This window comes from Wyeomyia smithii, chromosome 1 (genome assembly GCF_029784165.1).
Source record: "Wyeomyia smithii strain HCP4-BCI-WySm-NY-G18 chromosome 1, ASM2978416v1, whole genome shotgun sequence".
Classification (NCBI taxonomy): domain Eukaryota; kingdom Metazoa; phylum Arthropoda; class Insecta; order Diptera; family Culicidae; genus Wyeomyia; species Wyeomyia smithii.
The window spans coordinates 135,341,484-135,368,982 of record NC_073694.1 but is presented as its reverse complement, the minus strand read 5'-3'; the positions used below and the strand labels follow the sequence as shown (position 1 = coordinate 135,368,982).

The 27,499-nt window shown below is 37.4% G+C and overlaps 4 protein-coding genes across 6 annotated transcripts; 3 read left to right on the top strand and 1 right to left on the bottom strand.

Moving 5' to 3' along the window:
- The first annotated feature begins 5,918 nt into the window (after positions 1-5,918).
- On the top strand, positions 5,919-11,693 carry LOC129717943 (ecdysteroid-phosphate phosphatase). 2 transcript variants are annotated; one of them, XM_055668242.1, is made up of 8 exons: positions 5,919-6,261; positions 6,319-6,755; positions 6,877-6,975; positions 7,212-7,384; positions 8,956-9,301; positions 10,439-10,784; positions 10,851-11,257; positions 11,321-11,693. In XM_055668242.1, exons 1-8 carry the CDS (start codon positions 6,155-6,157, stop codon positions 11,557-11,559), a joined length of 2,154 nt encoding a protein of 717 aa, XP_055524217.1. In that variant the 5' UTR covers positions 5,919-6,154; the 3' UTR covers positions 11,560-11,693. The 2 variants fall into 2 exon arrangements, with proteins under 2 accessions (XP_055524217.1, XP_055524218.1); XM_055668243.1 differs by lacking the exon at positions 6,877-6,975.
- A 5,171-nt stretch (positions 11,694-16,864) lies between these two features.
- Positions 16,865-18,220, bottom strand: LOC129717945 (soma ferritin-like). 2 transcript variants are annotated; one of them, XM_055668246.1, is made up of 4 exons: positions 18,032-18,220; positions 17,747-17,944; positions 17,378-17,644; positions 16,865-17,317 (listed from the first exon to the last, which is right to left on the bottom strand). In XM_055668246.1, the coding sequence occupies exons 2-4, from the start codon at positions 17,814-17,816 to the stop codon at positions 16,992-16,994; spliced, it is 663 nt and encodes a 220-aa protein (XP_055524221.1). In that variant the 5' UTR covers positions 17,817-17,944; positions 18,032-18,220; the 3' UTR covers positions 16,865-16,991. The 2 variants fall into 2 exon arrangements, with proteins under 2 accessions (XP_055524221.1, XP_055524220.1); XM_055668245.1 differs by having other exon boundaries at positions 17,747-18,071.
- On the top strand, positions 18,211-20,086 carry LOC129717946 (ferritin subunit-like). Its single transcript, XM_055668247.1, has 5 exons — positions 18,211-18,530; positions 18,600-18,715; positions 19,281-19,549; positions 19,610-19,738; positions 19,798-20,086. Exons 2-5 carry the CDS (start codon positions 18,625-18,627, stop codon positions 19,939-19,941), a joined length of 633 nt encoding a protein of 210 aa, XP_055524222.1. The 5' UTR covers positions 18,211-18,530; positions 18,600-18,624; the 3' UTR covers positions 19,942-20,086.
- A 781-nt stretch (positions 20,087-20,867) lies between these two features.
- On the top strand, positions 20,868-25,297 carry LOC129717944 (potassium channel subfamily K member 9). Its single transcript, XM_055668244.1, has 3 exons — positions 20,868-21,294; positions 24,316-24,934; positions 24,993-25,297. The coding sequence occupies exons 1-3, from the start codon at positions 21,168-21,170 to the stop codon at positions 25,261-25,263; spliced, it is 1,017 nt and encodes a 338-aa protein (XP_055524219.1). The 5' UTR covers positions 20,868-21,167; the 3' UTR covers positions 25,264-25,297.
- The last annotated feature ends 2,202 nt before the right edge of the window (positions 25,298-27,499 follow it).

Genomic DNA, 27,499 nt, shown 5'->3' with positions numbered 1-27,499 from the left:
TTTGTCCCAAATATTTTACCTGACGTATATTAAAACTACATTTTTCATTGCGTAACGTAAAACCGTACTATTCGAGATGGAGTAGTATTGCGGTGAGATTATGATCGTGTTCCTATTATGTACGACCACCAACCAGAATGTTGTCTAAATATCCACTTGCACCACTGAGGCCACCCAACATAGCGTCCATTACCGGGATTGAGCCGAGTGTACTGGAAGAGTCCCTTGTGAGTGTTAATGGTTAGAAGATGCTGAGACTGTTGATCGACTGGCACTTGTAAATAAGCATCAGAGAGATCCAGATGACTGAAAATTACGCACCCTGTCATTTTCGTAAAAATGTTTTCCGGTAGAGGCAATGGGTACTGATTTGGCTCTAACACATTGTTCAGGCCAGTAGAAAAACTGGCACATATACGAACTTGTCCGTTTGGTTTCCGCACAGCAACGATAGGTGCGGCACAATCCGAATGGTCAACCGGCTTGAGAATGCCTAGGCTCAGAAGATGTTGAATTTCTTCCTCGACTACCCCTTGTACACTGTAAGCTACGGGACGTTTGGAACGAAACACTGGTTTGGCATCTCCTTTCAACATCAACCGTACTTTCGTCTTGTTACAAATGCCCATTTTATCGGCAAACACCTTCGGAAAACGGGCTTGTAGTGCTCTAACCTTGTGTTCCGACTGGCCGTTATTTCTGTGGCAAAACTGGCTAATTGGTATGGGATCATTCATATTGTGATTCTCAAGAAATTTCAGCAAATTGTTGATTTACTTTTCTGTCATTACGTATAATTGAACATACATTCAAATATTTTAAGCGCATTTGATTTACTATTAGACAAGTAGGTCTGTTAAATTCTATTCTTGACAAGGTACACCAGACGATTGCTCTCAACATGCGAAAAATTAAAACGGACTGAGGGTATGATTTAGACTTAGAAAAAATTTCTCTCGTCCGACTCGAACTCGCAATTTCCGATGTCTTCGGCATGCTGTTTTGGCCGTTTTACCTTCCCGAACATATTTGTCATAAAAGAAAAAAAACACACACATACTTACAAGAAGCGGAATGAATTTTTTGACAGGCGCACAACTGGGCGCACAACTCTGTTACGCGCAACTTGTTTGATGGTCTGCGGATTTTAGAAAAGAACCGCAATATAATACATAACGCGCTCAGGAGTGGAGGGGTATTAAGCGAAGCGTTACACTGCGTGTGGCAAACATGTAAAATTGCGTTACGTGGTGAGCGGATATTGAAAATTGCCGCATTATGTAATATTTGAATGGTCCCTATATCCCACAGATCGAATAACTACTTCCAATCGAAACCTAAAAATTCAGAGCAAGGCAAGGAGAAGCATCACGACACAAACCTCGCTTATTGATGCCGTTAAGCTGTACGTCACACCAAAATTCCATAGTGAGCTTGAGTTGTGACCTGGAGGCTGTTTTAGCTTCGCATGATGGGATGTTACCCTGTGGCTGACCATACAGCTTCCAAGTTTTATGATAAATAATAGTGATATCCGACGCTGAATCGACCTGCATTTTGATTGGCACCTGGTTGATATGTAACTCGGTGTATTTTCTCCTCTGGCTCACGCTTTTGACTGATACCACTTTCACATCTATGCGTACGTTTGGTTCAAATTTCTTTTTTACAGGCTTTTTTGAAAAGCAACCGCAATATCCTTTCTTATACCATTTTCTTTTACAATCCCGGCACTGATGTTCACTATTCTGACAGTCTCTTGAAAAATGCATGCTACCGCATGCCCAACATGGTGTTCTGGGTTATTCCATGCTTGGTTTAACTCCGGGGATTTGTTGTTTATATTTCAGTTTTCCAGATCAGCTTTGTTGTACTGCTCGAACAGTTGATGCTGAATTTGCGTTCTCCACAAGATTATTATCCTGCTTCAGATTCACCAGCTGCTTACATTCTTCTACAATTTTCTCCAGTGAAACATCGATTATCGATAATAGTATCGGTATCAGACCCGCAATTTTTTTTTCAAAAATTATCATTTAGAAAGTATCGATACCGGTACTCATCTCTCGCGGTGAGTATCGATGGCAAAATACTCGATACCGTGACCCCTAGTATCGATACCGCTGGTATCGATGCTAGTTTCGCTCATCCCTTCTAGTAATCAACTGTATACGGATGTCGGCATCCTTTGGAGAAATTCGTCTCTCGCTAGCGATTCCTGTGTCACTGAAAACTGGTGCGTGAGCAGTGTCATTAGCTGCTGCTGCTGGGTCAGGATTTATAACAAAATCTGGTTGGAATTTTGTTGCTGTTGTGCTCCTGCCACTGTTGCTGATGACTGATCGGTCATGATGACCTAACCTCTTTGCGCTATCAATTTTTTTTTATTTTGACGAAAAACAAGATAGAAACTACTTTTTCGCGAAATCCGTACTGAATATACACGTCGCCACTTTGTTGTGATATGATGTGAAACACACAACAAGAACAATTAAAATATTTTATTCTATTAACTTATACAAAGTTTTAAAACGTGGTGAGCCTTGCACTAGACCGGTATTACTTTGAAGGAAAGCAGAGTCTATGTGTATATAGAGTCCCGCAAAGAGAAAATCTATCGTTTCGGCAACACAGTTTTTGTGCCGTTTGTTGCCAAGAACTATACAGTTCTGTTTTTTACCATGCATAAGCGAATATCATTTTTTTAAATTCTTCACAAGGTACACAGTTTTGAAAGATTACACTAATGATGTTTTGTTAAATTTAAGTGAACCAGTGTACAGGTTTAATGTTGGATTAAAATGTGTAACTAAAACTTCGGAAAAACACATATTCTTTATTACGCTTAAGGTGAAACGGGATTGTGGCCTTTTCTTATACAATTTTAAGGTTAGAGTTCTTTTTACTTCTGTATTTTGATTAAAAAAAAATCGGCTTCCACTAAATAAACAGCACTCAAATTGCTACTTCAGGCATGCAACAGTTGTGAAAACAATTAGTCGAAGTTTCATGTTACGTCTTCATAAATTAAGAGAAAATTAGATTGCAATATTCGAGTTGATCGCGACCACGTCCCGTTTCACCTTAATTACAACACTCTTCATCCACTCCTAACAGTATCATCTTGTTTATTTACATTGCTCGATTGGTACCCTCGTTTGACACTGATTTGGTTCCTTTGGTTTCATCTTTGCGGGACTCTTATTATAAACATAGACTCTGAAGGAAAGTACATCAGAAGCAGGGTTGCCACATTTATATTTGTATTTTTCTTTGAAAAAATCTGTATAACAGTATCTCGGGCCAAAAAATCTGTAATAAAAATCTATATCGAGCAAACTCAGAATGTTGCATGGAAAAATTTCTACTTGCAGAATATATTTAAACAAATTCATTTTTCTCTACGTGATGTTTATACAGGTTTTGTTAAATTTATTTTTTAACGTTTTTGTAAATTCAATATTAGTATCTCCTCCTTGGCCTGCAACGTAGCTTTCAGCTTTTAAAATTGTGATTAGGGTCCATGCAATTTCTGATTTCAACTAGGTATATATTAAAAGTATACGTTCTAAATAAGCAGAAGAGTGTTTATTTAAAAAAATCTTGAACTTGAAATTACCATCCTGCCTATAGTGATGTTCAACAGCTCAGACCAAATTAAGTCATTTGTTTCAATGAATCTTCCGTGTCAAAAAGTTTTTTTTTTTTCAAGCGTGCTAAATTCGTTAGACAGCCCTTGTCAGTCAGTTACTGTTACGAATTTAGGAAATTGTCGCATCAAATCGTTCAAATTTTTCAATTTAACGAACGATTTAAGATTACTTAATGCTGCCGTTTTAAGGTCAAACGGGACGTGGTCGCGATCAACTCCAATTTTGCAATCTAATTTTCCCTTGATTTATGAAGACTACGTACATGAAACTTTGATCAATTGTTTTCACAACTGTTGCATGCCTGAAGTAGCAATTTGAGTGCTGTTTATTTAGTGGAAGCCGAATTTTTTACGATCAAAATACAGAAGTAAAAAGAACTCTAACCTCAAAATTGTATAGGAAAAGGCCACAATCCCGTTTCACCTTAAAATAGGGTCGGTGGAATCGCACCTCTTTGCAATTTGTTTTACGAACTTTGCATCCTGACAAACATTGCGAAACGTTCACTTTCGCGCTCGGTATAACAAAAATATCTGTACAATCTGCATTTTTGGCAATATTCTGTAATTCTGTAATACAGATTGTGTACTGCTTTTTCAGTTCAAAAATCTGTAGAATACAGAAAAATCTGTATATGTGACATCCCAGATCAGAAGTGACAAGCATCTCGATGGCTGGCCCGGTAGACGTCAGTCGTGTGACATAAATCAAACGGTGAGCCAGTGCCACTCAGTAGGGTAGTCCTACAACACATACCACAAGCTATGTTGTTGGCGATCGTGAAATTTATCACTACGATTTAGCACTAGTTTTGAAGTAATGTTTGCCATAAATTATTGTTTGTAACATACTATCCACTGTTTCGCTGAGCGGTGAGATTAAATCAAACAATCTAAATGGTCTTAAAAAACAATCGGATGTTTTTGTGCCAACTCTTTTCATCCCCACGGTCAAATGCAAATACGTAAACTATTTAGCAATACATACTTTTCTGTGTGCTTTTAATTCTCGTTACATTTTCAACTGTTTCTTATGTATAGATGTCAGGATACAAAGAAAATGTCGGCAAGTAGAATTCACTCAATATCACTTAAGACATTATGACCTGTTCTGTTGTCTGGGCAAAGGCAAACGACGAAATAAAAAGCTGCAAAAGTTTATCGAGATTCAACAATTTTTACCACCGGTTACATTCAGAAACTCCAGCTGGTCTCGAGGTACGATGCTGGCCTAACAAGCCAGTTGTCGTAGGTTCGAGTCTCGGCTCGGGAGAGACTGTTAGTGTCAGTAGGATCGTAGCGCTAGCCCCGCAATTGTCCTGTACACTCAACAGTTGGCTGCGAAGTCTGTGTATAGTAAACAGAAGGTCAAGTTCCGAATCGGAATGTAGCACCAAGGCTTTGCTTTTTTTACATTCAGAAACCCCTCCTTTCACTTTAACGTCAAACATGACTTTGACATTAGATTTGACAGATTGCAGTGCGATAATAGTAAAGTTGTTGCAGTTATCGGTCTTGCAGTTATCCAACGTCAACTGTGGATGAATATTTCATATCAACGTGGAATACACTTGCGGTACATGTACATGCAGCCACAGAACAAAATCAATTGTTTCACATTTCGGTCTGATATGTCATTCATACCGAAATCAATCTCCTGAAATTCTGAAAAAGGCAATCCACGGGTGACGTTCCATGGTTTGTATGTGTGATATTGTTGTTGTTTTTGAAACTTCAAAACCAAAACAAAACCGAGAACGAATTCCTTTTATGGCAGTACTTTTAAAAATTGAGAATGAAATTTTATTATTGTGTGAAGGATTGCCGCTCACGAGACTGAGCAAGCGAACTATCAACGTTCGTTTTTCATACTTTGTCGGTCCGGATGGGTACCAAGTAGCATATGTTTGAACTGTAGTATTATTTCCTTCACGGACGGTACACATTTGTTACTTAAGTCTCTTCTGCTATATTGAGCGTGCATAAACATTCCGTATTACTTTAAGCCTGTACCGTTCCGTTTCTTTCCGTTCCGTTCTATTGGCAGCGCTGATTGAACTGTCAGAGTTGCGCGCCAAAATACTTGTCTCACGGGCGAATGAGTGAAAGAGAAACACATTACTAACAATAGAAAATTCAAGGCATTTGGTATGAGCGTGAGAATTATTTTCAGTGTTCAACTTCTGGAATGAAAAGTGTACACCCATCTTATGTATGAAATCAAAACAAACCCACACATTCGTCAAGCATTCTGTGTGCGTGTCAAATCAAATGCCAAAAACAAAAATATTGAACTAATCGAGCTGTTTGTGATTATCAATTCGATTTTTAGTTTAAATAAATACATACAATAAATACATACAGTAAAATTATTGATATTCACAGTGCAGTTTAGAAATCAATGTTCTAATTTTGCTATGTGACAATTCAAGAAGTGATAAATTGATGCGATCGTATTGAACATTCTAATTTCGTCCGTCATAGAGTTCCATTTCTGCGGAAATGGCTGCTTTACCACCTCGTAAAAATCCTACGCCAACCAAAATTTCGAAGCAACACCTTACCCCGTTACAAATTCTGCTTCAAATGGGCTTTCCGAAACATAGAGCGTAAATTTAAACTCGTAATGTTGAGACTATTAACGGTGAATACATTTAAATTTACAGTGAAAAATCATTGGCCGCAACTGGAAATCGTGGGGTGCAACTGGCCTCTGATTGGTTATTAGCACACGTCAATGATCCGTCATTGGACGAATGTTCGCCACGGGAGTACATTTTGTATGCATGCCCGACAGGACCGTTCCTTCAACAGCTAGAAAATTTCTGGACCCAATCGCATGAACTATGTGGTTGGAATGGAGCACACAATTTCACACCGCATATCACGCTTGTATCTTTCTTCAAAGCTCCAGATGAATGTGCACCTCAGTTGTCAAAAGCACTAAAAGAGCTGATGGCCTTACCAGGTGCTCATATCGATAGGCCTATTTCATTGGAACTATACACTAGTCCAAACTTCATGGGTTTCTTTGTGGTCGAAGATGATGCTAACTATCTAAAACGCCTTGCACTGCAATATGTCAAAGAAGTGTCACACTCAAGTAAGAAGCACAACTATTTTTGTAATTTAGTCATAATATGAGAATTATCCTTAACCATGGGGTTCATCAATCTATCTATTTGCATATCACCTGTTTCTATACTTCTTTCGTATCCTCTCAGTAATCAGCGACACCTATGAACAGTTAGACGCGCTAGTTACCTGTTTTCCATGGTGCGGGGGAGTAACATCAGCCCGTTGTATACCGCGTAGCAGCCGATGTAAGCATAAGTTCTACAATTTGTCCAGCAAGCACAATCAGGCCATACCGGTGATAGAACCTGTAGTGATTTCTATGATTTTGACCGCTACCGTTATTCCACTGTAACATTCTGTTAGTATGTTGTTTTCTTCACATTTTTATTTGGTAAAATTAGATTTAAAAACTCATAATAGTCGATTTGCTTCCTGTTGATGTAAAGTTCTAAATAACGCTAACCCAAGTTATACATTCTAGCAATATCACTTGAGCCACATGTGAAATCATTGCACCTTACTTTAGCATACCAGTTTTCACCGAATAAATTCAACGCATTGAAGCAACTGGTAGAAAATTTGGATAGCTCATTCACCAGCGCTAACTGGGAGCTACGGCTTTACTCGCGAGACTCTCGGCTAGCTACAAAACAGGTAAGCAAACCATGTCTTAAGAGCCTAGAATTTATCAACATAATAACTCTCATAGTAGACAAGTTTCATTGAAAATATTCAAATTGCAAATTTTGGCTTTTAGTTAGATACAATCGCTGTCAAAACTGAAGTTCTAAGATATAACGGACATGCTCATGAATGTCTCGAATCAGTTCGATAAGTTGCGCACTTTCTGTTTGTGTATATGTTTAACGACATGCAATTTCACCCACTTTACTCGAAGATTGCTAGACCGAATCTCATTTTGTAAAAAAAAAGGTTACTAGTCATAGGATACTATAACATTTGATACAATCGGACTTTTAGTCCAAACATTCACTCTTATTCGCTTATGACCGTATCCGACTTTCGGACAAGGAAATGCTATTCCTATCTGATTCTACTAACATTCAAACTCACGATTCACGCAACCTCACGGCAGCGAAACCGTTACAATTGCTCTGTAGGTTGTTTAAAATCTAACTGCGTGCTTTGAACAACTCATTCTACAAATCGATGTTGCACAAATGAAGAATTTGTGATCAATAACATTATAAGATCAACGCCACGGAGATCATATGTCATCATTAGAGACAGTGGTAAATCGCGATTTCGCGGAAGCCGCGAATTCCGCGAAATTCAGCATCGGCCGCGAAATTTACAATAACCCGCGAAATGCCGCGAAAACCAGCTACACGGACAAGTCTGAAGATTAATGGGCACCTTGATGGCAACGGGAGGCCTTTTCCTCGCAACCAATGAAATGGAAGAGTGTTACTGCTCTGTATTTTCGATGTTTTGTGCAACGTAAGAACCGATGATCACATTACGCGACGCGACGCGAGACCAGACAAACAACACTTATTGTTCTTACAACATAAAAATGCATTAAAATTTCCCTTTGAGTCGCCCGGTTTCGGGCTGCTACCGCCCATCTTCGGGACTTTGTCCAGACTTTATGTTGTAAGAACAATAAGTGTTGTTTGTCTGGTCTCGCGTCACGTTGCGTAATGTTATTACTGCTCTCTTACAACGAAATTTTGTCAGCCTGGGTTGGAATGTTTTCGGGTTCTAGATCCTCTTTGAGCAAATATCATGGCGATTGGGGACCTGCATGACAGAATTCCAGAGTGTGCAAAATCGAAGTTGCAAAATATACCTACTTAGTTCAAGTAGCAAGCATTTTGCGTTTTTTAAAATACGCGACAGTGAGATTGATATTATAATTTTGGTAAGTATTCAAAACACGGACGGTTTCTTGACCTTTTTGGTTGGCAAATAATTTATTGATTCTCGGAAACTCGGTTTGACCCACTTTATTTGGCGTTTTCTAAAAAAAGGTTGCCGCGAAATTACCGCGAGTTTTGAATATTTTCCATTTTGCCACCCGCGAATTTTCAACTTTTTTGCCGCGAATTACCACTGTCTCTAGTCATCATATAATTCATATGTGTGTGATATGATAGGAGAATTCAATGTTTGTGTATGTTGATAATATGAAAAATTATGCTATTCAATATAAACATTGCATATACTTGAATAATGCATTGTACGATTGGTACGATCCACAGGTACACAAAGTTTTATATCCACATACACCACGAGAACTCGACGAACTTGAACTGCGAATTGGAGACTACATTTACATGACCCCAGAGGCGATTCAAAACTCAACCGATGGATGGGTTGAAGGAATATCTTGGCTCACCGGCATCAGCGGTTATTTACCAGAAAACTACACCGAGCGGACAGCAGAATCGGATGCGTGGACCATGCATCGTACTGTACCACTATGTGACGTATCGCCAGATGTTGAATCCGGCTCTGATATGGTGGACGGAGTTCGACATAATATACAAACAACAGTATTTAGTCATGTTGATTTGGACAACCATGATATTGAGTCGCAAGAAACAGGTAAGCTCAATACAGCTTCAGTTACTGGCTGGAAGGATTAATAGCAAAACGCATAATCTTGAAAAAACGAAAATACTTATATTAAATATACTCAAAAAATACACTCGAAGGGCTAACTCACAGGAACTCGAGTATGAACTAATAATAATTTATAACAGCTTAATAATATTGATTAACTTAAAGTGGGAAGTAGCAGCTTTTCATAAGCAAGGTTGTCTGGTTTCTCTGGTTCACTCACCGCTCGAAATCTATGCAATCATGATGACTAAAAACAAGTATCGCATATGTAGATAGTTTTAGTGTAATTTGGAGCATTCTTACCCTAACATTCTTGCCTTAAACAAAAATAAGAGCGAATTGACTAAATTTGTCATTTTTCGTTAAAATTTAACAACTATGTTCGTGTTTCACCTCTAAATATTTACTAAAACTAAAAAAATTGATTACTAAAATTAAAAAAGTTTCGCCAAGCAGTGCCCAGCTTTTTAAAGCACTTGCAAACAGTTTCAGATAACTGGAGAGTCTAGATATATGTATCCTACTATCTACCTATTACCACAGATAATAGACATCCAAGCTAATTTTGCTTCTTGTGTAAAAAGACGCAACGGTTTTTTAGCATGTCGCAATACGCAGTATGGTGGCGCTAAGAACACTTAGTGGTCAATGATTCGATAAAATCGATAGTTTTCCAGCTCTTATCGATATTATTGTAATAAGAAGGGTTGCCGTTTTTTAATGTAGAAATTTTGAGCAGTCGTAATTTGTACATAATCGACAAGTCTAAGTTTATATTTGCGATAAATTTGTTTGTTTTATTGCTAATAAGAGAAAAAATACACAAAAACAGTGTTATATCATTGCATAACAGTGACTCTTCAATCTGTGAGAATTTTCATGCGTTTGGCAGCTTTGATTATAATCCAGCGCTGCCATCACTAAAGTGATCAAAGTCGCAAGTTGCAGAAAGATGTCGGTAGCATTCCAAACAAGTAAGAATTTGAAATCTTACACGCGATTTCTGGAGTTTTCAGTTTTAGCTTGGATATCTGTTATCTGTGCTATTACATTACAGAAAAATAGAGTAAGTTTTTAACACTCAAGATTCTGAGTAGGTAATTGTGGTTTATTTTTTAGTATCTATTGGGAATATAGAAACACAAAAGTGTGATGAAGCACAGATTTCACTTACAGTCGATACTGATAAGCAAAAAGACAATATTGTGGTACCAGAAAAACTATATGAATTGATGGAGAACCAAACCTCGCTGTCTGTAATTAGTACAAGAAGTAATATGTGTACAGGGGGTGAAACCGAAGAAATTCGCCCAGTTCAAGAGATTGCAGCAGGACGTAGAATCTACGTACTACGTCATGGCGAGCGAATAGATTTTACATTTGGAACGTGGATCCCGTATTGCTTTGATGAAGCCGGTAACTACATTAGGAAAGATTTAAACATGCCAAAGTCATTACCTCAAAGGTAAGCTTACAGGTTTCAAGGTATCTTTATATATTATACATAATGCTCACAATTTTTTTTCTACAGAAGAACTAGTTTATGGCAACGTGACTCACCGTTAACAAATATTGGTCGATATCAAGCCCTATTAACAGGCGAAGCCATGAAAGAAGCCGGGGTTCGCATTGACCATGTATTCAGTTCACCGTCGTTTCGATGTATTCAGACTGCTTCCTCTATTCTTGAAGGCCTTGGATTAAAAGAAAATCAACCAATACACATAGAACCAGGTTTGTTTGAGTGGCTGGCTTGGTATCAAGATGGACTACCAGAATGGATGTCTAACGAAGAGCTTATTGCTGCTGATTACAATATTGCTATGGATTACGATCCACTTTCAAAAGTTAGCCATCTAAAAGAGCAATTGCAAGAAGATTTAGAAGATTTTTATCACAGAAACTCGGCAGTAACTGAACATTTGATTAAAACAACTTGTAAGAAACTGGATTTACTTACGGTTATGCTATATATTAATCGTTTCGGTAATGTTTCAACAGGTGGAAATATTCTGCTAGTCGGTCATGCAACGACCTTGGACACTTGCACTCGAAACATCGTGGGTGAAAAACTTCGTTCAACAAACGACATGAGCAGAATTATGCAAAAAGTTCCTTACTGCAGCATGGCTGTGATGGAATCGGAGACTGGTACCGCGAACTGGAAACTCGTAGAACCTCCTTGTGACCCTGTTACTCACACTAACAATAATCGGTTCGATTGGAAAATTCTACTCTGAAACACTCTGTTCGTATGAAATGCATTTCCATGCAAAGGTATCATTAAATCAGGACTTGTTTGGTCAAACAATTGCAAATATGTAGTCGATTATATTATCTAGCTATTTATTGAAAATAAACTTTTTAAGTAATACTCGTATATAACAAGCATAATAGCACAGAACAGATATGCAACTTCGAACAAAACTCTGCAGCAAATCGGTGCCCAAGCTTTCGCATTCATTTTTTGCTGTTCCATCCTACATTGATTTTACAGTGCATCGTTCGAAAAGTTCGCTCCAATAATTTGAACATGCACCAAAAAACTATTTTTTTTTGCTTTAATGACCAGGCAAAAGGTGATCTTGAATAGTTGAATCTATCATAATCAAGTTAAGACAGGACCGCATTCAAGAGATCTTTAAAGCGGAAATTCAGTAACAATTCACAATCAACGTCAATAGAACAAATTAAACTAAAAATCTTTCAACCATTCAAACATTGTCTAACAAATTTTCTTGGATCGTACACCTCACGACTTTTGAAACTATTTTAACCTGTTAGTTGATTTACTTGAATATTTTCGTTGGACTTGGAAACCGAGTTTCTCGGTCAACGACAATATTTTTTTCTCGTACCGTTTTTATACCTGTGCTGTACCAGCACTGCTTACGACATTAGGTACAATGTAAACAAATGATTGTCGTTAGTCAAGATATTCAGTTTTCAATTTGGGCAACAATGAAATTCATTAAAAATATATCTACACAAAAACCGTTGCACGCATGCGGGTGGTACTGTACGTTTATCATGAAAAGGCACCATCGCTATACCAGTACCGGGGAGAACAAAGGATTCTCTCGACGAAAAAGCGGCGAGAGCTCATACAGTCCTTTTGTTGAATGAATGGAATATAACCGTAATGAAATTTCGAGTGTAAAATGCGTTCTCTTCACCGCTAGATGTCGATACTTAAAATAAAGAGATTTTGTCTCGTTTTTGGTTCTTCAGTTGAACAGATGTGATAATAGACATACTTATATTGATCATATTTTAATATTGGTTAGTAGTTATTTCAAACTCATACTAGCACCTAGCAATAAACTTTAAATGTATAAAAAATAAGTTTGTTATGAAATATAACAGCTTGGTTCTACGCTGGATTACGTGTTATATTTTTTCTCTTTAAATTGTTGGCTTCAACACCATTTTCCTGGGTGGAAAAATTACATATTAATTTCAAATTATATTTATTGAATTTAGAATCATATGCTACTTAGTAAAATAAACACCCATCCTATCTCTTATAATTGTCAATAATTTCTTTGTTCGGAAATCATTTACCATGATAACGTCACTACTACATATTGAATAAATAAAGGCATGTTTCCGTGATTGGTGTGTGCATTGCAGAGTAGTGAATACTTTCAAACAAAGATAACAAATGAGTGAGTGTTATAGTTACTCAAACAAAAATAAGTCACTCGTCTTCGTGAATTACTCTACCTAAGCATTAACAGATTAGGACAAAAGGACAAATGTAGCCCAAATCCGTCTATTAACAAATCTTTTCTGTTGATTATTTGTTTATTTATACGATGGCCGGAAAACCTGTTATTGTCCCTTTATTGATTCATGCTCCCATTATTATTACCATGACGTGAATAATCTATCATTTCATTGTTTTTTTTAACCATATTCAGAAACTCTTCTTTTTTCTGACATATTTTCACGAACAAATAAGGCAAAACAAATTGGCACACATGTGATAAGCTGTTTTGAGAGACATTCAAATAATTGAAACCTTATTTCGTTGTTTGCCTCAAATTTTTATAAAGATGCACAACGGGATTATATCGTTTAAAAGTTACTTCAGTGATCTTGCAGTACACTCCAATTAGGAACAGACACCAAAACTCTCACTGGCACTCAGGTCACACATAACTATTGTTCGGCCTAAAATAACTTCCACTGTTCTTGTATGGTGACCAAAGCTAAACGAGGTAACAGCTCGAACTAAATTCAACAATTTTCAGTATTTGGTCTGTCTTTCAGTTGCTAGTGTCATGGCGAATAACACCAATTGCGGACATGGAAGTACTTCTGCCATAACATCCTCATGTAGAGAACGAAGAGGAACTTGTTATACAGAGGATGCGTAGGTAAAAAACTGCACTCGAAGAAGACCTAACTGATATGATACTAACTTCCATCTAAACTGTCTGCTTCTACACAGATGATTAAAAATTGAGACCCTGCACAGACTCCAACGATTACGGATCTCTTCAGAAAAGGGGTTCGTCGTTTTCCAAACAGAAGAATATGCAATACACAAAGCTACATAGTAATTCCATACTAAATCTCAAGACTCTCATTGGTTTCATTAACCATATAGTACGAATAACCATAAAGTATCGAATTACAACCAACTGGCAATAAGCAATTCGTGACCCGTGTACTGCAACCGGGACCTGCTACAACACAATCGTAAAAAATGTCGCAGTGGCTTTCATGCACCATGTCCTTCTGGCATACCGCTTCCTGCAGCCCAACTCGAACTCGTCATTCCCATAACAAAGCTAGTCATTCATGAACCTAAAGGTCCATTTTATGTCTGTGTTCTGGCTGTTATGTTAGCAGACGCTTCCAGCAAACCTCTTCTGCTGAGCAAATTGACCTCGCTGACGAGTTTGGCTGGAATACAAGCCAACTTAAGAGTTTTCTCGAAAACTCTTTTCAGATTACTTTAGTTATATCATCTTGTAGCAGTGTCACTGGGACGGATATTCATACATACGATACTTTTTATCCTAGTGACGAATTCAGAACTAAAGAATACAATGAAGACTCTACATCCAGGGGATTCGAACATACAACGACCAACGAGCTGGGATTGTTAGAGATTAGACCAACATCGTACCTCGAGACCAAATTATTACATTTGTTCTTAATGTTTGAAGTAGAAAAACTGGTGAATGTAATGGTTATTCTTGAAATGTTATCCATACTTGATGCTTAATGGAGTGTTTAACAAAGCTGTGTTTTATGGACTAAAAGCATTGGAAACATGTTATTAGCCCATAAAACATTTGAATTGTGTGGCTTTTTTAAGAAAAAAGTTATTATTCTAGTAATAACTTTATATGTATTACGGGATGTCACGTTTGGGTCCGGTTACGAATTGAAAATTTTTTTAAAACAACCATTCATTAGAGACTAAATAAAGATTTGTGGAATGTGATACCGTACCCGTACCAGAGCGATAACTGACGATAAAAGCTCACAAACAAATCAACACATACCTACTTATGTTTAAAATTGATGGCGCGAATGAGTTGGTGTCAATAATAATTAAAGTCTATTAGATAATATAAATCGAAGAAAAAAATATTTTTGAAACATCGCCTAAAACAAGTTGTAGTTTATATGTATTAGTTTTACTTGAGTAAACATACAAATTCTGACACTCAATAAAAACTATTTTGTATGGCTACTCGTTATCACATTTCTTTATGATGCATTTTCCTCTACTTTAAATGAATGGGAATTCTTTTAAATATGAATGTTAACCGTAACTTCATCAACAGAGTAACGAACCAATAGTTTCTGAATCATTTGAAATCTACGTTTATCGATTGTTCTAACGTCACTTAAGCAATTTCATCATCCGAGTCAACCATGAAAAACCACGACCATCAATCCGCCATATTCAAACTTTTATTTTGAGCAAGTCACGCCAATGACTCACATAATAAATTTATATGTATATCAACCTGATAAACAACCAGTAGAATCATGGTTGCGCACTTAAAACCATGTCTGATGACGAATATTCACCCATGTGTGTGTGTATCCTGAATAAAGGGACATGGTTATACTACCATCCGCGGTTTACGTCATGGAAAAAACCATTAAATGGTTTTCTACAGGAATTCGTGGTTGGGTCCGGCTGCAAAACATATTCAAACACACTTCGAAGCACAACCATTTCTCCCATTGGACTAAGAAGCGCTTTGCGACTCGAGAGGGGGCGTTATCAGCTGACCGAGAAACGGGCTCACATACATGCAAGTAACGCACGACGTGAGCATGATCGAGCTCTTTGGCAAATAATGGTATAGGTAATGCACAGTTCTCGGAACAGAGAAAGTGATTTTGGTGTTTGTGTATGCGGAAGGAACTCACTCGATGGTTTAATCAACGTTCGGTTAATGAGTGACTGGTTTATGGTAGGACGATTATTACAAATAATTCTTGATTTCGAACTGATTCAGCTAGGGACAGCTAAATGATTACATTTGCGTTACACATTGTTTGTATTACCTTATTATCTCTAGGCTATTTTACCAACCGTATTTTATCAATTGGTAATTGCCATTCGATTATCCAGAAAGCGTTCTCCCGAAGTCCTACACAAGGATATTTCTTTATTATGTGGTTATTGAATACTATTTTTTTAACGGGTTCGATTTTATTTGACATGAACTAAATTGAACACATTCTTCATCCCAAAAAAATTTTTTTTCGGATTCTAAGATTACTACTAGAGATCAAGGCATAAGGAACGATAAAGCTGCAGATTATGCAGATTTTATGCGTCGAGAAACAATAGCATCGATGAAGTGATGTGTTGCGTTCTCGTGATGTTGTGAGTACATGAACATGCTTTCCATGCATGCTTAATATGCAGCGCAATTTTCGAAAGACGTATAAGAAAATCATGTTTAAACAGAATCAATGCGTTCTCCATACAATATTGGTTTCATCCGAATTAACTAGCTGTAATTCCGGACGTTATAGTTCCTTTTTATTTGAAGCCGTTGAAATTAGGATGCAGTTGCAATCAAATTGAATTTCGAAAAATATAATTTCGCACGTGAGATTCAGAATTCATAAAAACATTACTTTCACTTGATTGATCGGAATCAGAAATTAACCTCTGTAAAAGTAAAGCCTCTGCAGAAGAAAATGAAAGAATGTTTCGGTTTTAGCACCATTCAAGTATTAACAAATTGAAAAATGTAACTTTATTGAACTTTATGTTCCTCAAAATCATCAGCAGTGAAAATATTCATTGTCAGTATAGTAGACCTTTATCTATAAGCTATAATAGAAAAATTTAAATTAGCGACGACAATTAAATGGCTAGACAATCTATGAACCCGATAGATTTACCTATATGATAGGAAATATGCACTTACGTGAGTTGCTTATCTGCTACTCGAAAAACGCAAAATTAAAGTAAGCCTGCATCTAACACTGTGTACGTTAGCTCATAACAATCTAGTTACACGTCATCATTTTATACAATGCAATAAAACGCTATTATTTTGTTTCACCAAGTTTATTACGAGTCGATCAAACGGAAATTACAAAAATTTCATTTAGAAATTTTTTTAATTAAGCTCAGCTTACAACAAATAGAAAAAAGTACGTTAAAAAGGGGGATGGTTTACTCAGCCTTTACTAGATATTCATCAAACATATGAATACCCATATCTTTAGTTTTCGGTTCTTCGATGATACTGTTCAGATTATGAATATACCCAGTTAGCTTTCGGATAACGCCACTCTGGTACTCGATTATTTCCTCATCCAAATAATGGGCCGCATCCGGATCATAGGCTTGACCCTTATCGTGGGCATGCGAGATCTTCTTATGGACGCGATGGCTCTCTTCAGCCAGAAGCTTCTCGTAATCCAACGCTAACTTCAGCGAAGACAATTCATCACTATCGACAAGTGTAGACTTTTCAACTTTACCATCAAGTTTCCCAACTATATCAAGAAAGATTTAACATTAGTATATTTGTTTAAGTATTAAACACGTAATCTTACCGATACTTAGAGCTCCATTCAAACTGACCGATAGACCGCGCTTGCTCTGATATTTGATTAATCCAATGGTATCCTCCCATGCTTTGTCAGAGATTTTTCGGTAAAGTTTCTCGAATCCAGGACGATCCAACTCATATTTGTCAAAGGTAAGGGAAAGCAGTAAGAAATCATAGGACTTCTCCAGTTGCTGATTTGTGAAGGTTTGTAAATCTTCCCTTATATGATTGATCGCTGAGAATTGTGCAGTATATTTGTTGACGTCGGTAGCTTGAAAGATTTGATATCAAAATAAAAAAAAGTTTAAAGGTTTTCTCTACCGTTTTTTTTTTGTTTTTTGTGCTTAATTAATAGAATTTTAAACTCGCTTACCGTTGGTATCATCTGCATGAGTTGTCCACAAACCGGCGGCAAGAGCCATAGTTAACAGAATAAATTTCATTTTGTCTCTCTACTAAACTTCGCGCATAAAAAAAAACCGATAGCAAATTGATATTTTGATATATTTTTTTTCCTGGACTGGTTAACGATTTTGTGAATCTTCTTGACCCGACAAAAACCGCTTTAAAGCTAAAACGCGTAGGAAATCGGAATTAGTCTTTGTTGCGTATGGCAATCCTCTTTGAACAGAACTAATTGAATCTACGTCTTACTTACTCGAATATCTGATCTGTTATGAAGGTACTCACTGCAAGTGAACAGTTTATGTGTTGAAAATATAAATATAGTTCGGTTAGCGATAGCTTCGTGTTGGTGAGTATGACAACAATGGTTTTATTGGGTTCAAGCGACGGTTGCTTGTTATCAACGATTGGCAAACATGATACGTACAGTCGTACACATTGCAGTCCAATGGTTGGTAGGATCGTGCGCAAAACCATTGCTGTAAAACCATCTTTTCTGGTGCAACGAGCTCTGTTGTTCTCACAAACACTACCGCAGTAGCTTGTGAGTTCCTTTTTATGCGATAAATGACCAGTCTGAAGTCTCGAATTGAATCATACAAGTACCGAACTCTGTAAGAGGTGGAAGTTAAGCAGTAAAGTTTTGATTATTCTATTCTACTGCAGCTCCAAGTCATACCTTCTGTGCCAGTGTGTATAAAGGTTGACAACGCGAGAGTCTCTCAAACGCGACTATCTATTTTCATAATTTAGTATGTCAATGGTTTTCACAAGTGTAGTAAAACGCGATTGAACAGTGCTAGTAAATTTTTCATTTGCAGATTCATATTCAGTAGAAAAGTTAAAATGATGAAGTCAATCTTTTTCGGAGTTGTTGCTGTTGCCGTCGCCATTCTGACATTTTATCAGGATACGGCACAAGCACAGGAACAAGCAGGTAAGATTTCAATAATCAGAGTGAGTAATCCAAATGTAACATGAAGGTGAATATTGAACGTTTAAAGTTAAATAATGCCTGCTTCGTGCAAAATCATTTGAACATTTTGCTTTATTGAAGTGATATTAGGTAACTGCGACTTATATTTCTGAGATGCAGAATGTTCTGTGTTTTGTTTCCCTTGTATAAACACAATAAGAAAGGATTTGCTATTCTGTTCCTCACTAACACTAGTATCTGATCTGATAAAGAGTTCTTTGTCCCAATACATATACTGACTGGCATGCATTAGGGTCAAATGCCTGTTTGCTGACAGTACCTGAATGTGTCATGCTATGGCAAGCCGCGACGATCACGGAGTATAATATACCGTGTGACGCACAGAAAACTGCCAATCGCTTTATCTGACATTTAAAAAGTTAACGTTAAAAATATTTTCGTCGTTTTTAGTAATGCATCTAAAACTATTTCGTTTCGCTTCTTTTAAACGTTGAAAATCAGTTTCACAACACATTACAAAAACGTTTCATAATCTGTATTCTCCACTGAATAACAAATTTTACAGGAACACCCGACCAAGGCATCTATAAATGGGACGCAATGGACAGCCAGTGTCTTAACGCATTGCATGGTCAAATTAACAAAGAGTTTGACGCCTCTATTGTCTACCTGAAATTTGCTGCCCATTTTGCTCAGGAAAAAATTAACCTTCCTGGATTCGAGAAATTTTTCTTCCATGCCGCAGGTGAGGAACGCGAACACGGCATTAAACTCATCGAATATGCGTTGATGCGAGGCCATGGACCAATCAATAAGAACTTCAATCTTGACTATGTGAGCTTGCTCTTGCGTGTCTTACTTAACATTTTCTAATATTCTCCAACATTTTAACAGAGTTTTCAGATTCCAAGTGGAACAGATGGCGAATCTGCTCTAAGGTTTGCATTGAAAAAAGAAGAAGAAGTGACTCAAAGTATCCGGCAAGTGATCAAAGCTTGTGAGGAAGGTACAAATGATTACCACGTAAGTCTAACTACTCTATTGATTACAATAGCAGGCATTTAACTCATGTAAAATTACAGCTTGCCGACTACCTAACCGGAGAGTATCTTGACGAGCAACATAAAGGACAACGAGAATTGGCCGAAAAAATCGCCACGTTGAACAAAATGAAGAAGAGCGCGCCGAAGCTGGGTGAATTCTTGTTTGATAAGAACCACATGTAAGAGAAAGACTTTCAAATAAATGTGTAAGAAACTTAGAGAAAAGGCTACTACGTTATTAAAATAGCAGTTCAAATTTTATTCCTTTTTCTGTAAATTAGTTGTGAAAATCGAACTCTGAACAAATAAATGTATGACTAGTACAAAACACTCATTCATGCAAAGATGATCCGAGTCCTAGGTACTTATTTACCATGTCTGTGATTTATAAAGGAACTTTAAAAATATGATATATAGTCGATAGGCTCATCGAATTTGTATACTGTGTTGTGTTTGTATATATATTACCTGTTTCCTATTTGAACATTAAGATTATCTCACGAGGCTTATACCTTCCAGTACCTCAAAAGTTTGATTATGAGTAGAAACCGCGCGAAACATGATATCATTCAAATATTGATATTAAAATCATTAGTATAATTTCCCTAAACCACTATTTTGCAACCATTCGGAAATGGTAATTTGGCATCCCAAAAACTTTTTTGATGTACAGTAGGATAAAACAATTTATAAACAAAACTAAAAATTATATAGTACATGCTTGTTTTTCTTTGGGTTTACATTGATCACGTTTCCATCCACCATTTCATTCTTTATTCAGTACCAATTTATGTACATACAGGTAGTAACACTGTTTTATTTACAAACATGCAACTAATTGCCAGTACCAAACTCTCGAATGTAAATCGCGCGTGGTAATAAGGTTGGAGAATAAGGATACAGAAATGTTTACTGGCGTTTTTGAGACTCTGATTGTCTCGGGCCAAAAAACACAAACTTCAACAACAACAACAACAGGATACAGAAAAAAAACCATAGCATTGGCTAGCAAAACATAGTTCTACTTCCAAACTGCTCATGCTCTCGCGAAAGCTTCACAACGTTCGCAATGCCAAGATTAAATTGAGAGCCATTTGCTCTCTTTTTACACTGCATCGAGTGAAGTGGGTGAAGTGTAAGGATGTTCGGCCAATTGAATCCTGCGCTGTCAAAAATATCCACTTGAGGTATATATCAGAAGGCGTTCGCATAGTGATAAATGCAGCAAATATAGCACAATGTTATACCAAGAGAATTAAAGTGTGTGATAACCAGTTGTAGATAAGACACTTAAAATTGCAACGAAACTATTTGCAACGTAAAATTGCTTTTCTACGAAAACTCAGCACAACATTTTTCATCCCTCATAATAAGAAGTCTATCCTGAATATCCAGTTTTATTAGATAAGATGAAACGACAAAATATTCGCACTCTTTCACTGGTGGTGTGCACATTTACCTATCTGCTGATTGGAGCAGCCGTATTTGATGCCCTCGAATCAGAAACCGAAGCCCGTCGGTGGGAGTTTTTAAAGAGTAAGTATTTCAAGACGATGGTTTCCATGCTGATAAGCGCATATATGAGAGGTAAATTGTCACGCAATTCGATTATCTAAATGATAACACCAGTTTACAAAAAAAAATCGGAGAGTACTTTGGGTTTTTGTCAACATGCTGATTTTTGGAATAAAAGCAGTTTTGTTGCCTGGTACAAGTTTATTTATCAAGAATTTGTAAAAACAATGGGGGCCGTCAAACACAACTGATCTGTGAATATTTTTTACCTGTGTGCAGGTGCAGGTGCTTTACAAAGCCAGAATAAAGTTTTTTTTGTTCTTTTCGGACCCCAAGCAAACCGAATTTATCGGATCGCACAAATTTATCGGGTGATTGGGGCCCCAAAAGGAGCCATAAAACTTGGTTCTGAAAAATCAATCTTTTTGCTCCAACTCAATACATATACACCTACACCTATTACAGACATTAACAAAAGGTTCTTTTTTTTCGAAAAAAGTTGACAGCATTCAAATCATGCCACCTGCTGGTGTTATCTAGTCTTTCTCAAACGTTCTTCATATTAGCACTGACGACTCTATAGACCATCGCACGGTGACGTCACGCACCTGAGTTTGACAGCTACTGGTAACTTCGTTTACCTTCGGGTGCTGCAGTTTTGTTCTTAATTACAGTAGATCATTTCAATTGTGATCAAAATTACCTTTAAATGTTGTGCTTGAGGTGCCAGTACACTAAGAACAATTAAAAATTGAGCAGCATTTCCACTACACGCGCGATTGATCCATTAGAAAAAAGCAAAAATTCAAAAACGTAAACAAAGTTACCACTAACTGTCAGAAAAGTGAGGTTAAAGAGAATCGGTGAGATAGTCTATTGATATTGGTTTGGTTATTACTTGCGAAAGTGAAGGAGGGAAATATTTTTGCTTTTGTTTTCACACATAAATTGACAATTGCATACGAGAATTCGCGTAAGTTGAATTTAATTAACACTTAAGGCCCAAGGACAATGGGTACGTTTGCGTTGCGTTGACGTCAATTTGCTAACAATCAAATTGCCGCATACGCAGCCGCACATGAAAAAGTGCTACACAACCCTGAAAAGTACGAACGTTCTACATTTTTCTCGAGATACTTACCTTACCAGTCAGACGAAGGCCTTTGCTGTATCTAGGAGCCGACGCCACCTCGTACTCGATCCATGGCTGCTCGTCGCCTGTCTTGCAGGCTGCGGAGATCTCCTTCCCCTTGATCGATCTACCGTGCACGTTATGTGCCACGACGCCGTGTTTCTGTTGGGTCGTTGTCGAGAATCATTTTGACTGGACTTTCGTCCGACATCCTTACGACATGCCCAGCCCACCGTAGTCTTCCGATTTTAGCCGTATGGTAATTTAGTTTAGTTTATTTTTTTACCTCTCGGCTAGTGTCGTTGTCGGCGGTCACCAGTGAGCCCAAATACACAAACTAAACTACCACCTCGATTTCATCACCGTCAACTAGAATCCGTGGTGGGAGGCTCACAGAGTCTTCCTTGAGCCTCTACGTCTCATGTATTTTGTTTGGCCTCTGCCTTGAGTCTGCTGTACGTTTCCGTTAGCATCTCAAAGCTGCGCGCCAAAATGTCAATGTCGTCGATGAAGCCAAGTAACTGGCCGGGCTTCCTGAAAATCGTACCACTCGTGTCTATCCCCGCACTTTTTATAACACCCTCCATGGCAATGTTGAACAGCAGACATGAAAGTCCATCACCCTGCCGCAACTCTCTTCGAAAGAACGCCGTTGCGTCCCCAAAACTCGCACTGCACACATCACTCTGTCCATCGTCGCTCTGACCAATCGCATAAGTTTATCCGGGAACCCGTGTTCGTACAGAATTTGCCATAGCTGATCTCGTTCGATTGTGTCATATGCTGCTTTGAAGTCGATGAATAGGTGGTGCGTGGTTACGTTATACTCGCGGCATTTCTGGAGTACTTGCCGCAGTGCAAATATCTGGTTCATGGTGGCGCGGGCCCCCATTAATCACGCCTGGTACTACTGCACAAATTGCTTTGCAATAGATGATAGGCAACGGCATAGGACTTAAGAGAGTACCTTTTAGGCAGCGCTTAGGAGGGAGATTGCACGACAATTGCTACCATTCAGCATGTCGTTTTTATAGATGGGAAACATGATTCCTTCCATCCATTCCTCCGGTAATGTCCCAAATCCTGACAATCATTCAGTGCAGCGCTCTTGTCAGTGCTTCACCACCGTGTTTCAGAAGCTCGCTTGGCAATTGGTCACTGCCAGCGGCTTTGTTGTTTTTCAACCTGTCGATTTCCTTCTCAATCTCCTGGAGGCTTTGGGATGGGAATCTCGTCATCTGCACGTACTCCTAGGTTGATTGCAGAACCACCTTCGCTGACTTTAACAACGCCGTTAAGATGCTCGTCGTAGTACTGTTTCCAGGACATTTCCTTCCAGGTCGCGGCACATGTCGGCTTGTGGTACGTAGCCTCTGCGCGAGCTGTTCAATTTCTCATAAACCTTACGGGTGTCGGTAACGCGGTACAGGCTTTTCGCGATCGCGCTCTTCCTGGGTTCTGCCTTTTTGTTCTGCTAGCTCAAAAACGCCATTGTTGTTTCGACATTCTCAGATTTAAATAAAATTTTGCTGATCACACAAATCGATCTAAAATCACGAAACTGAAAGGCAGAGTATTATACAGCAATCTTCTCAGTGTCACGAATTGTGCAAACACCTGTATATGAGGTTTGGTTCAATTAAAACGCATGAGTGAATTGAATGACAAGTTGGAAAAGAATGTAAAAATGAATCGAGAACGAAAATTCTTCACGAACCATGATATCTAAATGAAATGAACTTATTTTCATAATTTTGTTCTCTCTTCAGGAAATACAAGGGTGAGTCTTTCAAGAAGGACCTAGACAATACACTTTTTCTCTTTGAGTTTCAACAAAACGTTAAACCAATTTCTGATTATTTATCATATTCATTCAGATCAAAATTATTTTCTTTACTTATATTTTGCAGGTGTGAAAGCTAATTTTGTCGCAAAATACAATATTACACCGGAAGACTACCGCATGATCGAGATAGTAATAACAGAAAACAAACCACACAAAGCTGGTCCTCAATGGAAATTCGCGGGTGCTTTCTACTTTGCTACAGTAGTGCTGGCTATGATTGGATACGGCCATTCGACTCCAGTTACCATCGGAGGGAAAGCTTTTTGCATGGCTTACGCTATGGTTGGTATTCCGCTAGGGTTAGTGATGTTCCAGAGCATCGGCGAACGCTTGAACAAGTTTGCATCGGTGGTAATACGGCGGGCGAAAAAGTATCTCCGCTGTCAACAAACCGAAGCAACAGAAATGAATCTTATGCTTGCCACCGGGTTGCTTTCGTCCGTAATTATCACAACGGGAGCGGCGGTCTTTTCTAAATATGAAGGCTGGTCTTATTTTGATAGTTTTTACTACTGCTTCGTAACCCTCACCACAATTGGGTTCGGAGACTACGTTGCACTTCAGAACGACCAAGCGCTCATCAACAAACCAGGATATGTAGCGCTAAGTCTAGTGTTTATTTTGTTCGGACTAGCTGTTGTTGCAGCCAGTATAAATCTGTTGGTGCTACGTTTCATGACAATGTATTATTTAAAAACCTGTTAAACTCTATGCGTATCATTAAAAAAAACTTTTTTTCAGGAACGCTGAAGATATTCGACGCGAAGAGGCGGAAATGCAATCTAGTGGGAATGGCTTGAGCTATGAGTGTGAATCGACTGGAAAATTATTGTCATGTGCCAATTTAAACTATTGTTCGGAAATTGAAGAGGAGGACACTTCAGTCTGTTCTTGCACTTGTCTAGGAGGAAATAGTTTCACCAATCATGAGAATGAATTTCTTCTAAACCAAGGGTATCACCCAGCCGATATAATCACCAGTACCATAAGTTTAAAGCGAATGTCAATATAGAAAAGTCACGGAGTTTTTGAAAACCTTAGATAAATATGTAGTTGTTTTTTAGTTGTAATTTACTGGCATATCCATACATCTTTTCTAGATTTATGGTTATTTGCACAAATTTTTCAAGCGTATTCGAACACCTTCCAGACCGCGCCCGGCCTTCTTGACCAATCACAATGGCCACGGTATGCGTTTCTCGTTTTGCTTTTGGGCGGAGAAGGAGATCGCTGGATTAATCCATTTCATTCATTTATCAGGGTGGCGAAAAAGTTTTTAAAATTACCCTGCCATTCTCTGAAATAGAAAAATAATTTGGTTGATATTTTTAAGCCTTATTTTCAAAAATGTTTGTTTTATTTTCCTCCTTGCCATAGGCAGTAAGCGACTGACGGCTCTACCATTATTTATTTCTTCCCCGATATTCTAGTATTTCTTCTGTCCTCGGTCGCACCTTTCGACATGTCCCATGCAAGTAGGGATACCATCCGTCCTGATTTAGCAGGACATGTCCTGATTTTGAAACCCATTTGGAACGTCATGATTTATTTTTCCTATTTTAGCATTTGCCCTGTTTTTTCTAAATGCCGGATATTCAAAAAAGTAGCAAATTGTTCAGTATTTTCATCTTAACTCCGGGAAGAACGAATTTATTTCGAAAGATTTTTTTCTTTAGTTGAATCTTGACGAGAGAAATTGTCTAGTCGTTGAAACCGTTAAACGTTTTTTGACAATTGTAAGGTTTATTTCAAACAATTTACTAGTGTTGCATTTTTAGGTATCTTATCTACTAACGCCTAATAAATCAAAGTTGCAAAATTGAATCGTTCGAGAAATACATTAAATATAAGTCTTTTGACGTATTTTGAAGTGCAAATCTCAAATTACGTGTTTTATTTATTGATACCTCAAAAAATAAAAATAGCTTAAATCAAGTTTTTGCTGGAAAAAAGTTGTCCTGATTTTTAACTCCGACCAAATGGTAACCTTACATGCAAGTCCGTTCGCGTTTCTGCTTTGCTTGCCATGGTTCTTTCCGTTGTTCTGGTTGATCTAAATATTTTGTCTCGCAACCCCAAAAAATGGGAGTGGATTACGACAAAGTCGAAAAGTACTGCACATACATCCACATTCATACCGACATCATATACCACCACCCTATGAAATTCATTCTACCAAAAGCGTATAACTGATAGCGAATTCATCCACTGGGTCAGTGCCAGGGGGATGGCAACATGCTATCTCTTTCTATGTTGAATGAGTGAAGAGAGCAAGATCGCGCCAAATGACCTATGGTCGAATATCGACCATTTTTTATTTGAATGAAACTTTTTTTTTTAAAGAAACTTGACGTTAATAGGTACGCAACTTTAAAAAAAAAGTCCAGGATGGAGAAATGAAAAATATTTTTCTTATGGTAGATTAGTTTTTTTTTTATAAAAATTCAAATTTAAACATTTTTCAAAATATTTGTATTCTGATGATTTTAAAAGATGCAGAGAGTCATCTTGGTAGTTAACATTGTAAAGGCATTGGTTTTCGAGTTGTTTTGAATTTAAGCTCGAAAAAATGATATTTTGGAAAATACACGTTTTTCTTAATTTGTCCGTGGTTCTCCAGCAAAAACCATACGTTCATTGGAATGCTTGATCAAAAATATACAATTTATTTTTTGACAACAAGACTATTGGGCGAACGGTTCTCAAGAAGAGTTTAAATGTTTCAAGTGATATATATATATATATATATATATATATATATATATATATATATATATATATATATATATATATATATATATATATATATATATATATATATATATATATATATATATATATATATATATATATATATATATATATATATATATATAAGAATCAAATATTTATTTTCGAGTTTTATTATCTTAGGAACATATTTTTTTATGACATAGATACTTTACAGAACTAGTTTCACCGTATATTTTATGTACATCATAAGTAAATGATTTGTCATCTTTTGAAAACAGCTTCGTTTGTATCTTATTTTCTGAAATCGGAACAAAAGAGTAATACTTTTTTATTATTTAAGTTTTTTGAAAATATTGCTCCATTCTGTTACTTATTGTTCATATTCTTCATATGACACCCAACTAAATAACATTTTTGATGAATTTTTATTACTTTTCTGATTAGACCAATCATACAATTCTTTTGCGCTTGTAATGGGATGTTCATGTTCTTTAGCTAAACTTGCATTTCCTGCC

Excerpts from the sequence above, each read along its gene's own strand:
- LOC129717945 (XM_055668246.1), bottom strand. The coding sequence starts at position 17,816 with ATGAAATTTATTCTGTTAACTATGGCTCTTGCCGCCGGTTTGTGGACA. Across the intron at positions 17,645-17,746 it reads TCATGCAGATGATACCAACG|CTACCGACGTCAACAAATAT; the intron begins GTAAGCGAGTTT and ends AAATCTTTCAAG. Across the intron at positions 17,318-17,377 it reads GAATGGAGCTCTAAGTATCG|TTGGGAAACTTGATGGTAAA; the intron begins GTAAGATTACGT and ends TTCTTGATATAG.
- LOC129717944 (XM_055668244.1), top strand. The coding sequence starts at position 21,168 with ATGAAACGACAAAATATTCGCACTCTTTCACTGGTGGTGTGCACATTT. Across the intron at positions 21,295-24,315 it reads TCGGTGGGAGTTTTTAAAGA|GTGTGAAAGCTAATTTTGTC; the intron begins GTAAGTATTTCA and ends TATATTTTGCAG. Across the intron at positions 24,935-24,992 it reads GTGCTACGTTTCATGACAAT|GAACGCTGAAGATATTCGAC; the intron begins GTATTATTTAAA and ends ACTTTTTTTCAG.
- LOC129717946 (XM_055668247.1), top strand. The coding sequence starts at position 18,625 with ATGATGAAGTCAATCTTTTTCGGAGTTGTTGCTGTTGCCGTCGCCATT. Across the intron at positions 18,716-19,280 it reads ACAAGCACAGGAACAAGCAG|GAACACCCGACCAAGGCATC; the intron begins GTAAGATTTCAA and ends CAAATTTTACAG. Across the intron at positions 19,550-19,609 it reads AGAACTTCAATCTTGACTAT|AGTTTTCAGATTCCAAGTGG; the intron begins GTGAGCTTGCTC and ends ACATTTTAACAG.
- LOC129717943 (XM_055668242.1), top strand. The coding sequence starts at position 6,155 with ATGGCTGCTTTACCACCTCGTAAAAATCCTACGCCAACCAAAATTTCG. Across the intron at positions 6,756-6,876 it reads CAAAGAAGTGTCACACTCAA|TAATCAGCGACACCTATGAA; the intron begins GTAAGAAGCACA and ends GTATCCTCTCAG. Across the intron at positions 11,258-11,320 it reads ACATTTGATTAAAACAACTT|GTGGAAATATTCTGCTAGTC; the intron begins GTAAGAAACTGG and ends ATGTTTCAACAG.